General features: G+C 37.1%; 1 protein-coding gene across 1 annotated transcript in view; it reads right to left on the bottom strand.

Moving 5' to 3' along the window:
• LOC150087146 (endoplasmic reticulum transmembrane helix translocase) overlaps positions 1-14,986 on the bottom strand; it is a 760,787-nt gene that overhangs the window by 693,605 nt on the left and 52,196 nt on the right. Inside the window, exon 2 of the mRNA XM_090371851.1 lies at positions 10,821-10,910. Coding sequence (XP_090227977.1) covers positions 10,821-10,910 — 90 coding nt within the window. The remainder of the gene's footprint in view (positions 1-10,820; positions 10,911-14,986) is intronic.

Genomic DNA, 14,986 nt, shown 5'->3' with positions numbered 1-14,986 from the left:
CCTCGTCATTTATTTGTGTGTTCTTAAATAAGGAAGTAACAGTGTTACGTTGCTCAAAATTCTGTTTTCAATTTTTAAAATATTCGATATATTTACCAACTTTATCAGGATATTTCCTTTTTAAGTGATCTGAAAGTCTTGATGGTTTCATAGCCTCATTTGAAAAAGGACTATTACACATGAGACACAGGCTGTCTTGAGTTGAGTGGGCTTTCAATAAAACCACAAGTTAGATAGATATTCATCCATATACTGTCAACACTTTTTCTTTTCAGCAATTGACATGATTGATGATGGGTTAAATAATGAAATATAAACTATTTTTATTTAACTCTCATAGCCCATGTCACTTACAAAAGCACTGTGGATCAAAAATAACTTCCACAAGAAAACAAAAACTCAGTACTAATTGTTGCTTAGAAAGTAGAAACAATAGACTGAAACAATTCCTCATCCCATCCATGCCTCATATATTGACCAAAGAAACAAAAGAATAAATAAAAAAAAAAAAGAGACGGCCGCTGTAGCCAAGCGCACAGGTGCACGTGCCTTGAGTGACTGGGGTTCAAAAGCCTGTGACTGCTAAATACGGTGCTGTTTCTCGTATTCTATCTTGTGAACTCCTCTGACCGTTTGGTCATCCTGGAGTATAAACAGAAAATTTATTTATTTTAAATAAACCACACCCACCATGCTACCGCCAGGTCGCAGCTGTTGAAAAGGTGCAATCCAAGGATTGTGAAGATATTACCTCTGAAAGCACTTAGGCATTCAATGTCTGTGAAAAGCAAATGTGGTTGAGTTAAATCATGCCCACTATCTTCCTTTTATCAAAATTTCTCACTCACTCCTAATATAATATACCTATATGTTAAAAATCAGTTGTCTCAGGGGGAAAAAAAAAACCAATGAGAGAAAATTAAAACCAAAATTAAATATTAAGGAATAAGATGTCGTTGGGTAGAGTTATAGAGTTTCCGTAGCCAAGTGGTCAGGAGCGGGAGTGCAGTAGCACACACTCCTTGAGTAGACTGGGGTTCAAGCCCCTGACTGCTAAATACAGTTGATCTGCCAACCCGCACTGGATCAGCGTGGCAGATTATGGTCTATTTCCCTCAACATCAATTGTTGAGGAGGCTTCCATCCTGCAGTGGGTTGATAATGGCTGTAGTTTAGGTGAAGTTGAACTTTGGAGGGCCACAAACCATTGTAATATCCATGATTTTTGTCCCCCCCCCTAAAAAAACAATTTTTCCCCATTGGGGGCAATATCCCTGCTGTTTACTAATACTAACTTTGCTACCTAACTCTATACTAATACTAACTTTGCTACTTTGCTCTATAATGTTATGTGACATATTAAAGTTTTCTGTTGTATATATTTTGTTGAAATAACATATTTATTTTTTTTTAGAAGAGCTGTTTCATATAGACAACATAAATTACTCGAGATGTATTTTCAGAGGATATCAACCCACAATTGGTCACACAAGGCGATTTCTTATTTTTAGAAATACCTTTTCTTTAATAGAGGTTAAAAGGTGCAGAAACTGTCTAACATACTGCATCATTATTTATATTTGTATGTTTAACTGAAAAAATACTTCAATTTAGCCAAAGTAGTTTAGCAGATATAAAATACAACACCACAACACTACTAAGGGGTTTACACAGTATTTGAAGAATCGGGCTCTCCACAACTCCATCAATATGTCCAAGGGACTACTGATAAACAATTAGCTGGTGTATATGTTCAAAAGCAGAGTTATGGTATGAGATTCCCTACCCATGTCCCATACACAACCAACACAATAAAACAAGTGAAGAGCACACAATTAAATGATTAGTAATTGAGAGATTTCAATAATCAAACAATTAATATTATTACTACCAATCATTCAAACAATATAATCAAATGATATGATTGAATGAAAAATTTGATTGTACCATTCAAATGGTATAATTGAATGAAATAACCAAATGAATCATTCAAACAATGAGTATAATCAAAATAAACAAATTATTGGCTTTAATCAATTATGACTTCTCGATAATACCTATCATTAAATAAAAACAACAAGCTCCAAGTAAAACCAGCAGCATCACCAAGAAGCTCTGAGTAAAACTAGCACAGTTAGCCAAACTAGCAAAGGCCATTAACGATAAAAAAACCTCAACATGTTCCAACATATCCTCCCCCCCGCAGAACAGTTTCTTGTTTATAGAAACTGCAACTGTTCCTAAACAAAAAACTCCAGTCATAGTAATGCCTGAAACATCAAAATTTCTTATTCAATATGAAGCCACTTTGCTTCTCATTTAGATCTGTGCTCTGTCCTAACAGCAGTCAGTTCCCAAGAGCCCTCCTCTTCTCCTAAGATGATCAATGCAACACATACAATACAAAGGTGACACTCAGTGAGCTCTACAATCCAAAAACCCAAGTAATGTTGTCTGACATCAATTTATGTCTTGCTTCTTTGGTGAGTTTCTATTAGCCTTTAGTAAAATATTTCTAATTTGTTTTAATGTATTCAAATATTGCTCACTGATGAAGTAAAACAGTAACATGGGCAAGTTAAAGCATCTCTAAGACAGGCAACCTCCGTATAACACGGTACTTCTACATGGTTTTGCTCTAACGCGATTGATAAATTGTGGAAATCCTTGTGCAACAAGGTTTCGCTCTAACATGGTTTGAGAATTGCTGGAAATCTCGCATAACACGGTATTTTTGAGCTTTTGTGCTGGGAAAACACTGCTATTATGTTAGATGTCCTTTTAAATGTTTCCATTCCTTTTTTGTGTATGTAAGCATAAATTTATTTTTATTTTGCTAACTGGAAAATAATCTCCCGATTTTCACATATCATTTAAAGCACGGGTCCACTATTTTTTGTTGAGAGATCCCTGGGTTCTCCAGGGATCTCTCAACAAGATACTGTGCTATTGAACTTTTGAGACCATAAAAAATAATTGTGACTTTGAAGAGTGCAGTTCATGACTTTTAAAAAGAGCAGCATGTATAGCAAAATCTAGATGCTACAGAAGAGATTGTGCTTAGCAGTGATGAAGAGGAAGAAAATTAAATGAACATACATTATCTCACATATAAGTATCACGGTTTGTAAGGTAAGACATTAGTTCAGTTATTACTATTTAAGTTACTACTATTATAAAAATAAAGTTAAAATATAAAGTTATTACTACTATAAAAATTAAGTTTACAATAGTTATAAAAAAAAAAATGGCCTATTTTTGTTAGCTTTTGGAACGTAACCCCCCCTTTTTGTACTGGTTCTTAGTACAGTATAACACGGTTTCGCATTACATGAGATTTTGTAGGAACCAAACTACCGTGTTATACAAGGGTTACCTGTATTGTTAATTTTATACAGTTATCTGGGAATTTAGTATGTGGTGGAAAATGGCACACAAAGAAGCACGATTATATAGAATTAGCCAAAAAAAATTAACTAACCACCTCATCTGTCCATTCACTAATAATCTGTCTATTCTTCCTTAAATTTATTCAAATTACCCACTTTCACATCATCAGATCGTAATTTGTTCCAACAATCAATCCCTCTCTGACTGAAAGAAAATTTTTACACAAGAAAGAGTAAGGATGCCACCACCACCACCATTTAGTTTACTCAGTCTATTCAAACACTTCCATCAGGTCTCATCATAGGTGCCTAGTTTCAAAATGCTGCAATTTCAGAACTGAAGATGTGGTAAGAGTACCCTTGCGGGTCCATTACTATTCTTGTTGCTCTTCTCTGCACCTCTTCCAATAATGAAGCGTCCAGACTTGAATGCATCACTCCAGATACAGTCTCTCCATTGCCTTATACAACAGGATAATTGCCTCCCTATCCTTACACACAGAGGGTGTGTGTGTGTGTGTGTGTGTGTGTGTGTGTGTGTGTGTGTGTGTGTGTGTGTGTGTGTGTGTGTGTGTGTGTGTGTGTGTGTGTTTCAGAACTGAAGACTCGTCGTAAGAGTACTCCCTGTGTGTCCATTACTATTCTTGTTGTTCTTCTCTGCACGTGCAAATTACTGACAGAAAATATATTTTCCTATGAGATACAAGCAAAGGCAAATACATGGCAATTCAAGGCTACTGAATGTCCCAATAGAGGCAACAGAACTTTCACCTCTGTTTGAAGCTGCTGTTGAAACATTATTATTTACTCACACTACTAGTGTTTCAACTAACCTAACATGATGGCTTGGTAAACTCAATAGCAACTCTGATGCTATAGAGACAGCAATATGTAGGTTGTTCCATCTTATGCCCCCTTCAATTTAAATTTATCTCATTCCTATAAAAACAGTCTTGGTCATTAACAAGCATAGACTATACTAAGAAAAATCCTACCCCATTAGCTCTGCTCCAGGCCAAATTAACTGAGAAGACTCTCATCATGTACTCGCTGCTAATGGTGTCTCAGCAGAATTGAAACACTTTCAAATTTAATCCTTATTTGCAACTTTTACTCAACATTGCCATATATCCCCTATTCTTCATATCATTAGTGATATTAATGAGTATTATTGAAAAGTAATATTGTTGTACAACAATATCACTTTTATACGTTCAAAAAAAGTTGATAGCTGCTGTAAAAATAAGGGCATTTATTTTTGCTCCATGCAGAAAAAACAGTGGCTCTATTCCACCTATACTTTTTAAACTTTGTAAAGTATAAAAACTATACTTTGTAAAGCAGTTATTAATCAGTCCAAACTAAATTTTCAACAAGCTAAGAGAAGGAAACTTGCTTCTTGCCCTAATGGTAGCCGAGCATTCTGGTCTCTTTCCAAAGCTATTGGCCGCAACTTTTGCCCATCTCTGCTCCCACCTCTGTCCAAACCAGATGGTTCTGTTGTCACTTCAGCCAAGGATAAAGCTGACCTGCTAGCATCCCATTTTTCTTCCAACTCATGTATTAATGATCTTGGTAAAACACCTCCCACCATTCCCAACATGCTCCATTCAATGCCTCCTGTGGTCTTCCGTCAAAAGGATGTCAGAAGGATTTTGACAAATTTTGATGCTAAGAAAGCTCCAGGTCCTGATGGTATTTCTCCACCACTTGTTCTCAAAACCTGTGCTCCTGAACTTACTCCTTTTCTTTGCTGCTTTTTTCACTTTCTTATTCCAAAGGCGTTTTTCCTTCTGCTTGGAAATTTGCTCATATCCAGCCAGTTCCTAAAAAGGGTGACAAATCCCTCCCATCCAATTATCATCCCATTGCAATTACTTCTACTCTTTCTAAAGTAATGGAGAAATCAATTAACCGCCAACTCCTAAACTACCTCGAAACCTTCCATCTGATCAACGATCACCAGTATGGATTCCGTTAGTGTCGATCCACTGGTGATATTCTGGCTTATGTTACCCATTTGTAGACTAATTCAATGGAAAGTTCGGTCAAACACAAGTAGTTGCTCTTGACATCTCAAAGGCTTTCGATCGTATTTGGCATAAAGGTCTTCTAAACAAGCTTCCATCTTATGGTTTGCCAACTGTTTTTAGTAATTGGTTATCCAGTTTTCTCTCTGATTGCTCACTGAGGGTGATGGTAGATGGCTCTCTGTCTTCTAACTTCTCCACTAATGCCGGTGTCCCCCAAGGTTCAGTTCTTTCCCCCACTCTTTTCCTCTTGTATATTAATGACATTCTTCCATTGGCTGGAAAACCTATCCATAGTTTTGCCGATGATAGCACATTGCATTCCACTTTCCATTTTGAGAAACCTTGTCCTGCTCAATCAGCTTCAACTTCTCAAAATTCTGCTACCAATCCCTTAAATGCCGATCTTCAGGTAATTCTCCAGTGGGGCAAAGACAACTTAGTTGATTTCGACCCTTCTAAAACTCAGTCTTGTCTTATATCTCGCAAAAAGGATTCTTCTGCTCCTATGCTTATCTTTAGTGACACTCCGATTTCTAGGCAAAATGATATATCTCTTTTGGGGATTACGCTGACTTCTATTCTTTCTTGGCACAAGCACATTACAAATATTGCTTCCTCTGCATCTAAAAAACTTGGTTTTCTCTTTCGCTCTCGGGGTTACTTTTCTTCCAAACAACTGCTCACTCTGTATAAATTGCAAATCTGCCCTGCCATGGAATATTGTTCCCACATCTGGGGTGGTGCCCCCAAAACCTCTCTCTCAGGCTTCTTGATTCCATTCAGAAGAGGGCAGTTAGGTTACTTAATGATTCATCTTTAACAAAGTCTCTCCACTCGCTGTCTCATAGACGTACTGTTTCTGCTGCATGCCTCTTCTACAGATACTTCCATGAGCACTGTTCTTCTGAACTGGCTTCTATAATTCCCACTCTCTCTTTCAAAACAGTCCAAACACGTGCAGCCACCAGCCAACATCCATTTACTGTCCAACTTCAAACTCACAGAATGAACTTTTCATCTTCCTCGTTTATTCATTCAACTGCCATTTTCTGGAACAACCTTCCTTCATACGTATTTCCTGAAAATTACAGTCTACAAAAGTTCAAGTCCAATGTCAACAAATATCTTCTTTCGTCTTCTCAACCTCCAACCCAATCTATAGGATAGGTATTAGAACCTATCCTATAGGTTCTAATACCTCTCGTGTTTGGGGCTTACATAAAAAAAAAAAAAAAAAAACACAATGTATTTCCCATTTCCTTGACAAAACAATCTCTGAAAATAGCTACTTCTTGTGGCACCAGATTTCTCTGCCATCTTCAATATCAGAGAAATCTGATGCCACAAAAAAATTATGTATAACATGATAACACTCTTATACCACAAGAGTGATACAATTTTAATTTAAGTACTAGTGTCCTATTCTTTCAGGGCTCTTGCCAGATCCTATTATCACAACAATACATGTGCTGATAACCATTTCTTGCTCCATAGCTGTCAAGCAAACTTTTTTTTTTTTTTAAACAGAAACCCCAAGCACAAAGGGTATTAGAATCTTATAGTACTTACTTCTATATGAGATGAAGGCTGAGTACAGGAGATACTCATTCACATTATAACTGAATTTATCATTAGCATTAGTAGAGGCATATAATGCAAGAATGCAATCTTATGCAGCATCAGCCAAACAAAAACTTCCACTTCACTCCTCCGTTCGTTCAAAATACCTATCCAGCTGAGCCTTAAATTCATTTAGGCTATCAACTTCCACAACAAGGGATGGAAGTCTGTTCCACCAACCAACTACCCGCTGGCTAAAGGCAAATTTCCGCACATCTATCCTTCATCTGTCTTTCCTCAATTTGAATTTATGCCCTCTCAGATGATTATTCTGAGCAAGAGGAAGAATCCCATCAGAATTAGGCATGCTCAAACCATTCTGATAGAGGTGTATCAAGGCTTTATACACCTCTATCAGCTCACCTCGCAGGTGCCTCGTCTCCAGACACTGTAATTTGCAAAACTTAAGACTTTCTTCGTAAGAGCAACCCTTTGTTCCACTCACTAATCTTGTTGCCCTTCTCTGTACTCGTTCCAGCAGCTCTACATCCTTCTTGAAATGAGGCCTCCAGACCTGTATACAGTACTCAAGGTGTAGCCTGACCATTGCCTTATACAAGGGAATAATCACCTCCCAATCACTGATAGAAAAATTCCTGTATATCATTGATAAGACACCATGAGCTACTATTGCAGCCCGTCTGCAATGCTCAAAGAACTTCATATCTGCCTGCACAATTACCCCCAAGTCCTTTTCATTCTCTACCACTGTCAGTGTAGTACCACAGAGTTCATACGTTACTCTGGGGTTGCTGTTTCCCATATATAGTACTTTACATTTGTCAATGTTAAACTTCATTTGCCACCTCTCAGCCCATCTGCTCAACCTTTCCAGATCCTGTTGCAGCAGCATAGCGTAACAACCCTGTTAGTGTCCTTAACAACCCTGCCAACCTTTGTATCGTCTGCAAACTTGGACATTAAGCTTGATATACCATCATCAATATCATTTATAAATACAGAAAACAATAATGGACCCAATACTGAACCCTGAGGGACTCCACTAATAACATTAGTCCACGATGAGCAGTGTCTATTGATTACCACTCTCTGTCTTCTCCCCCTCAATCACCCCTTTATCCATAGCAGCAATTTGCCTCCAATGCCACACTGCTCCAATTTGTGCAGCAGTCTTCCATGTGCAACAGTATCAAAAGCCTTTCTAAGATCCAAGTATATAATATCAAAGTTATTCCCTGCATCCAGTTCTTTTGTGACTGCATCATAGTATCCAATCAAATTGGTCGGGCAAGACTTCCCCTTAACAAACCCATGCTGTGTCTGAGCTATGACTGAAGTCTTGTCTAGATGATCCTGCAGTGCTTCTTTAACCAGTGCCTCCATTAATTTTCCAGGAACAGAAGTTAAACTAACAGGTCTATAATTACTTGTGTCGCCCTTTGATCCTCCTTTGTGAATTGGGGTCACATTTGCACATCTCCAGTCCATGGGTACTTCCCCTGAGTCCAAGAAAGCTCTCATAATTATGGCTAAGGGTTTGCTTACTTCCTTTGCTGCCGCCTTTAATATAACTGGATAGATTCCATCCACCCTAGGTGCCTTTCTTGTGTTTATCTTTAACAATTTCTCCTCCACTTTACTCTCAGTTATTACAAGATTATCTAGCTTACTGCCAGAGTTGAATACACCTCTGGCATTACCCTCGCTGAATAACTCCTCATGTGTGAATGTCGATGCAAAATATTCATTTAGTTTGTTAGCTACCTGAGCAGGATCATCAACAGTTGAACCATCGATATCAAGTGGACCAATCTGATTCATCCCCTTCCTTCTAGAGTTTACATAAGTAAAGAACCCAGGGGCTCACATCTGGTGAGTAGGGGCTTGGCACACCCAGGGTCCTGAGCTGGATATCATCATTCTTCTTTTTCTCGGTGATTCTCTCTCTCTCTCTGGGTAAATTCAGAAAATTATTTTTTTTTTGGCTAGTGCAGCATAAGGCTCAGGCTTTCTTGCACCATATGGCTAATAGTAAAAATAATAATAAACTCTTTGCTGTTTTTCTTTGCATCCTTTGTCAAAGATTTCTCGTAATCTGCCTTCGCCTGCCTAACCTCCTTTGTAACTTGGTTACAGATCAACTTATATCTACCACTGGCTTCTGTGTCATGTTAATTTATATGTATCCCATGCATTTTTCTTCTCTGCCATATGTCTCATTAGTTCATCTGACATCCATTTAGGCCTAAACGTTGAACAATATTTCTTAGTTGGTATGTAAAGCCTAGTAGCTTCCAAGATAAGTTCTTTGAATGCTTCCCATTTTGAATTTCTACAGATTGTATTTTTTAGATATGCATGTGAAAGAAGGTTATTCCAAAAAAAGGACTGTTATATAAACTGTCATTATTTTCATACAATGAAGAAAATGACAAAATATGAATGGCAACAAAAAATTTGTTGAAGTCACAAGATAATCAGTAGTAGGCATCTCTGTTCAAAAATGTTTAGCAGATGTAAATAACTAAAATTATTGATAACACTGGCCAACACGATTTTTACCTTCAAGAACTTAAATGCTGTTTTTAACTAATTTTTATACATAGATTTCAAAAATCACCATGATAGATTTCACATCATGTCACAGTTATTAAATGTAGAAGGAGTTATGTTTTAATAATATATGCCAATTTTGCATAATCTAGCCAGTAATGTATAGCATACTGATTTATTTTAAGACATATAAGCTAATTCTCTTAATTTTAGCAATCAATTCCGGCCTCTGTTTTCTTGTGATAAACATAATCAGACGCTAATTCTCTTAATTTTAGCAATCAATTCCGGCCTCTGTTTTCTTGTGATAAACATAATCAGACTTCTACCTATGGTCCTTATGTTCAAATTCCGATTCCAAAAACAGTGTGCATTGTTCAAATTTATTAGATAGTATGAATCAGAGCTGTAATACTCAATATGTTCTACGTTGATAATGATATTAGTAAATTAATAAGAGGAGTTTACCTCAATATAGTACGTGGAACACTTCCGTATGATACCCTCCAGAAATTAAAACGGAAAAAACGAAAAAATCGACAACTTACCGGTACATTAAAGTAAAATATAAATAATTAAAGTAAATTATAAATAATTAAATAATCAATTTAACACAATTCAAAATCAATTCAAAACAATTAAAATTCAAATTAACGCAATTAAAAGAATCTAACGAAAATATTCAAAACGATTTTCCTTCCTGATATTAAAAGGAATCTAACGAAAATATTCAAAACGATTTTCCTTCCTGATTTTCGTTTTTTCCGTTTTAATTTCTGGAGGGTATCATACGGAAGTGTTCCACGTACTATATTGAGGTAAACTCCTCTTATTAATTTACTAATTGTTCAAATTTATAATTTGAACAATGCACACTGTTTTTGGTGAGGATTATTGTAGGTTGTGCCAAGGTTTTCCAAGTATTACCTGATCATGACATGTTCTCAGGGTTGTAAATCTATCATCCACACATACAGAGAACGTATAATTTTTTTTACAATTGTATTACAAACTTGAATTATATGGTTTATATATATCATATATATCCCTTTATTTTAACATTATACATTGGTACATCTTTTGATGTAGACGACGTGATAGAGACTTTTTATGGTGATTTGCAGAATCAGGAAGTTTATTTCCTCCAGAATCGCATATTTTCATTGCGAAGGTATGAAAAAATATTTTTTGTTGGCTAGTGTAATTTAAATGAACAAATAATGTTGAATGTATTAAGTATATTTATTTTACAGATACACCTTACCTTTATACAATGCAACTGAACTAACTGTGGTGAGCCATTATTAGGAGTTGGAACCACTTTTGCTAGGGTGGCTTTGAATGCATTTTTTTCCTGCAGACAAAAAAACATGACACAATTCACTGACCCACAAAACCTGCAGGGAAAGTAATTCATTCATCAATATGAAAACTAACACATTTTAATTTCTAATTCCATTCATAATTTTCATAATTGTAGATAGGGAGAGTGGGTTCACATAAGTTCCAACAAAAACTTTCATTCAATTTCCTGCTAATAAGTGGTAATAAGGTACTGTGTACCTTATTACCACTCATTAGCAGGAATACTGCATTTTATATCTAGCTCTGCAGATCCGTGGTAATTCTGAAATCAGTTAATATAGTTGTTTAGAAAGATTACAAAGGAATTAAAATTATAAAAGATTCAGAAAATTAGTGCCACAACTTTAATTCCAGGCTTTGGACTTAAAAGGAAATGGGAAAGAGAAAAGAACAGTGCAATCCATTGCCTGCTGTTGTTGTGGGGGTTTCATGGCACATAAGCTACTTTGGCTATAATGTGCCTATTCATTTATTATAAAAAGGAAATGAGAAAGTCTCGTACAGTCTGAAAAGTCCTTAATCAGAAAAGATTAAAAATTCCAGTTTGTTTGAAGAAGAGGAAAAAATTCAGAAATACTGGCCTCGTCACCAATCAAATTTTCTAAAGTTATTGGTTGATAAAGGTTAATCAGTGATTGCAGGTTTGAAATTCTGTTTTGTTTATAATAGGGGCAGTCAATGAGAATGTGTTTAACAGTATTATTTATATAACAATGTGGACACTGTGGTGGACCATCTCTTTGTATTGCCTTGCCTTTGTATGAAAAGTGCTTTTGCCTTTAATTTCTTATAATTAATGAGATTGGGTGTGGTTGGGCCAGTAAAGCAGAGTGTCTTATAATGAGGGATTTTAATTTCCCAGAGATTGAATGGAATTTGTGGGTTGGTCACTCACACACTAGCAAGGCTTTTGTGGATTTATTCGATGATTGTTTTCTACAGCAGCATGTTCGGGAGGCAACTAGAGGGAGTAATACTCTTCATCTGGTTATCAGTAGTGATTCTTCATACATTAAGAATCTGCAGATAAATTAACCACTAGGTGGTAGTGATCACAGTGTGCTGAAGTGGGATTTACTCAAAAAGGTACCTACCATCAGGGGTAAAGGGCAGGGTTTTTTCTTTCGTCGTAAAGGTGACTACGGTGGTCTGAGACAGTATTTAAATTCTATACAGTGGAACCAACTGATGTTACCAACAGCAAATTCAAAATGGGAAGCATTCAAAGAATTAATCTTGAAAGCTACTAGGCTTTTCATACCAACTAAGAAATATTGCTCAAGATTTAGGCCTAAATGGATGTCAGATGAACTAATTAGACATGTGGCAGGGAAGAAGAATGCATGAGATACATATAAATTAACAGGTGACACAGAAGATTATGATAGATATAAACTGTCTGTAACCAAGTCACGAAAGAGGTTAGGCAGGCAAAGGCAGATTACAATAAATCTTTGGCAAAGGATGCAAAGAAAAACAGCAAAGAGTTCTTTACTTCTGTAAACTCTGAAGGGAAGGGGACAAATCAGATTGGTCCACTTGATATCGATGGTTCAACTGTTGATGATCCTGCTAAGGTAGCTAACAAACAATGAATATTTTGCATCTACATTCACACATGAGGAGTTACTCAGGGAGGGGAAGGCCAGAGGTGTATTAAACTCTGGCAGTGAGCTGGATGATTTTGTAATAACTGAGAGGAAAGTGGAGGAGAAATTGTTGAAGATAAACATAAGAAAGGCACCTGGGCTGGATGGAATCTATCCAGTTATATTAAAGGAGGCAGCAAAGAAAGTAAGAAAACCCTTAGCCATAATTATGAGAGCTTCCTTGGACTCGGGAGGTAACATGGACTGGAGATGTGCAAATGTGACACCAATCCACAAAGGAGGATCGAGGGGAGACACAGATAATTACATACCTGTTATTTTAACTTCTGTTCCAGGAAAATTAATGGAGGCACTGGTTAATGAAGCATTGCAGGATCACCTAGACAAGACCAGTTATAGCTCAGACACAGCATGGGTTTGTTAAGGAGAAGTCTTGTCTAAACAATTTGATTTGATACTATGATGTAGTCCCAAAGGAACTGGATGCAAAGAATAATTTTGATATCATATATTTGGATCTTAGAAAGGCTTTTGATACTGTTCCACATGGAAAACTGCTACAGTGTGGCATTGGATGCAAATTGGAGCAGTGTGGCATTGGATGCAAATTGGAGCAGTGTGGCATTGGATGCAAATTGCTGCTATGGATAAAGGGATTGGTTGAGTGGTAGACAGAGAGTAGTAATCAGTGGATACTGCTCTTCGTGAACTAATGTTATTATTGGAGTCCCCAGGATTCAATGTTCAGTCCATTGTTGTTTTCTGTATTTATCAATGATACTGATGATCGTATATCAGGCTTAATGTCCAAGTCATTTTAAGAAGGATGTAGAGCTGTTGTAAGAACAAAGGGTTGCTCTTAAGTTTTGCAAATTACGGTGTCTGGAGACTAGGCACCTGTGAGGTGATCTGATTGAGGTGTATAAAGCCTTGAATGGTTTGAGCATGCTCAATGCTGATGGGATTCTTCCTCTTGCTACAAATTATCACCTGAGAGGGCACAAATTCAAATTGAAGACAGTTGTAGGATAGATGTGCAGACATTTGCCTTTAGCGAGCAGGTGGTTGATTGCTGGAACAAACTTCCATCTGTCGTTGTAGAAGTTGATAGCTTAAACAGATTCGAGGCAGAACTAGACAAACATTTGCAACAAGTGGATGGGTGAAATGAGAATGGTGTGTGTGTTTTTTTTTTTTTTTTTTTTTTTGGCTGATGCTATAATAGTTTGCTTTCTTGCATCATGTGCTTTCGAGATGGATGGAATTTACTGCAAGGTCTGCAATGTCCAAAACTTGCATCCTTAGTCCCCACTCAAAACCTTTAGGGAATAACAGGGAGCCCATGACTCCTACAAGATGTCGCCTTCATGAGAGTCATACGCCAAATTTTCCAGAAGAGTAAACAATTTGCTATTGATAATTTAATGAACGGCCGGCTATCCAGGGGGAAACGTGTGTGGTCCATAAGTCGTACTTGCATCCCTCTATCTTTATATGTCCAGAAATAGTGTGAGCATGTGCTGCGTTTTAAGCGAGATCACCGTGTGTCTGAAGCATATCCTTGGAACGAAGCGTTTAACGTTTCTTCACCTTCTAGTAATACAGAAATTTCCGAAGAACAGCTAATAAAAATAATAAATTCACTACCTGACAAGTCCACCATAGGAATTGATGCAATACCTCTTTTTAGTCTAAAAATTGCTTCTTATTTCATCAGCAAAGAGCTCATTCAACTCTACAACAAAGTACTCAAATTTGCACAGGTGTCTTCAAGCTGGTTATCATACAAAGTCATAGCAGTTCCGAAGAAGCCTCGTGCGAATAGACCGGCTGACTTCAAGGCCAATATCAATTGCCTCTCCCTTCCTGAAATGCCTCGAGAAGTACATCTATAATGATGTAGCACTCGCAATCTTTGCGCATAGGCCAGAACATACCCATTATGCCATGCCTAATAGATCTACTGTAACCTGCCTACAGTCCTTATCACAGAAAGTACTTCATGCCTGGAATGACAATGAAGATCTTCACACCATTTTTCTGGACAGGAATCTGCTTTTGAGTCAGTCCAAATAACACCCCTTCTTGCCTTACTTGAGAGATTCTACGGGATATCCGGAAATATGCTCGAGATCCTCAATAAGTTGCTTTCTAGGAGAATGCTTCATTTCAAAGGCGATAGCATTACAGTCACTAAAAGCGTCGAAGTAGGGATCCCACAAGGTGGTTCTCTCTCAGCTTTGCTATTTGCAGCAATATTTGTTCCACTAAGGGATCAAATTCCAGCTTTCCTATCGTATGCTGATGATATTGTATGCTACTTGCTATGCAAACGCCATGTTGGTGATTCACAAGAAGGACTAACCTCCTCTGAATTTGTAAACCGCTACCTAAATACATTTTGTAAGTATGCCAAATTTTTTGGCCTGTCAGTCAATCCAGAGAAGTCAAACTA

The sequence above is a fragment of the Mastigoproctus giganteus genome, chromosome 4 (assembly GCF_048544385.1).
Source record: "Mastigoproctus giganteus isolate SK-2022 chromosome 4, ASM4854438v1, whole genome shotgun sequence".
NCBI classification, from domain to species: Eukaryota; Metazoa; Arthropoda; class Arachnida; order Uropygi; family Thelyphonidae; genus Mastigoproctus; species Mastigoproctus giganteus.
The sequence above is the reverse complement of the archived record's forward strand: the minus strand, read 5'-3'. Positions and strand labels throughout refer to the sequence as shown.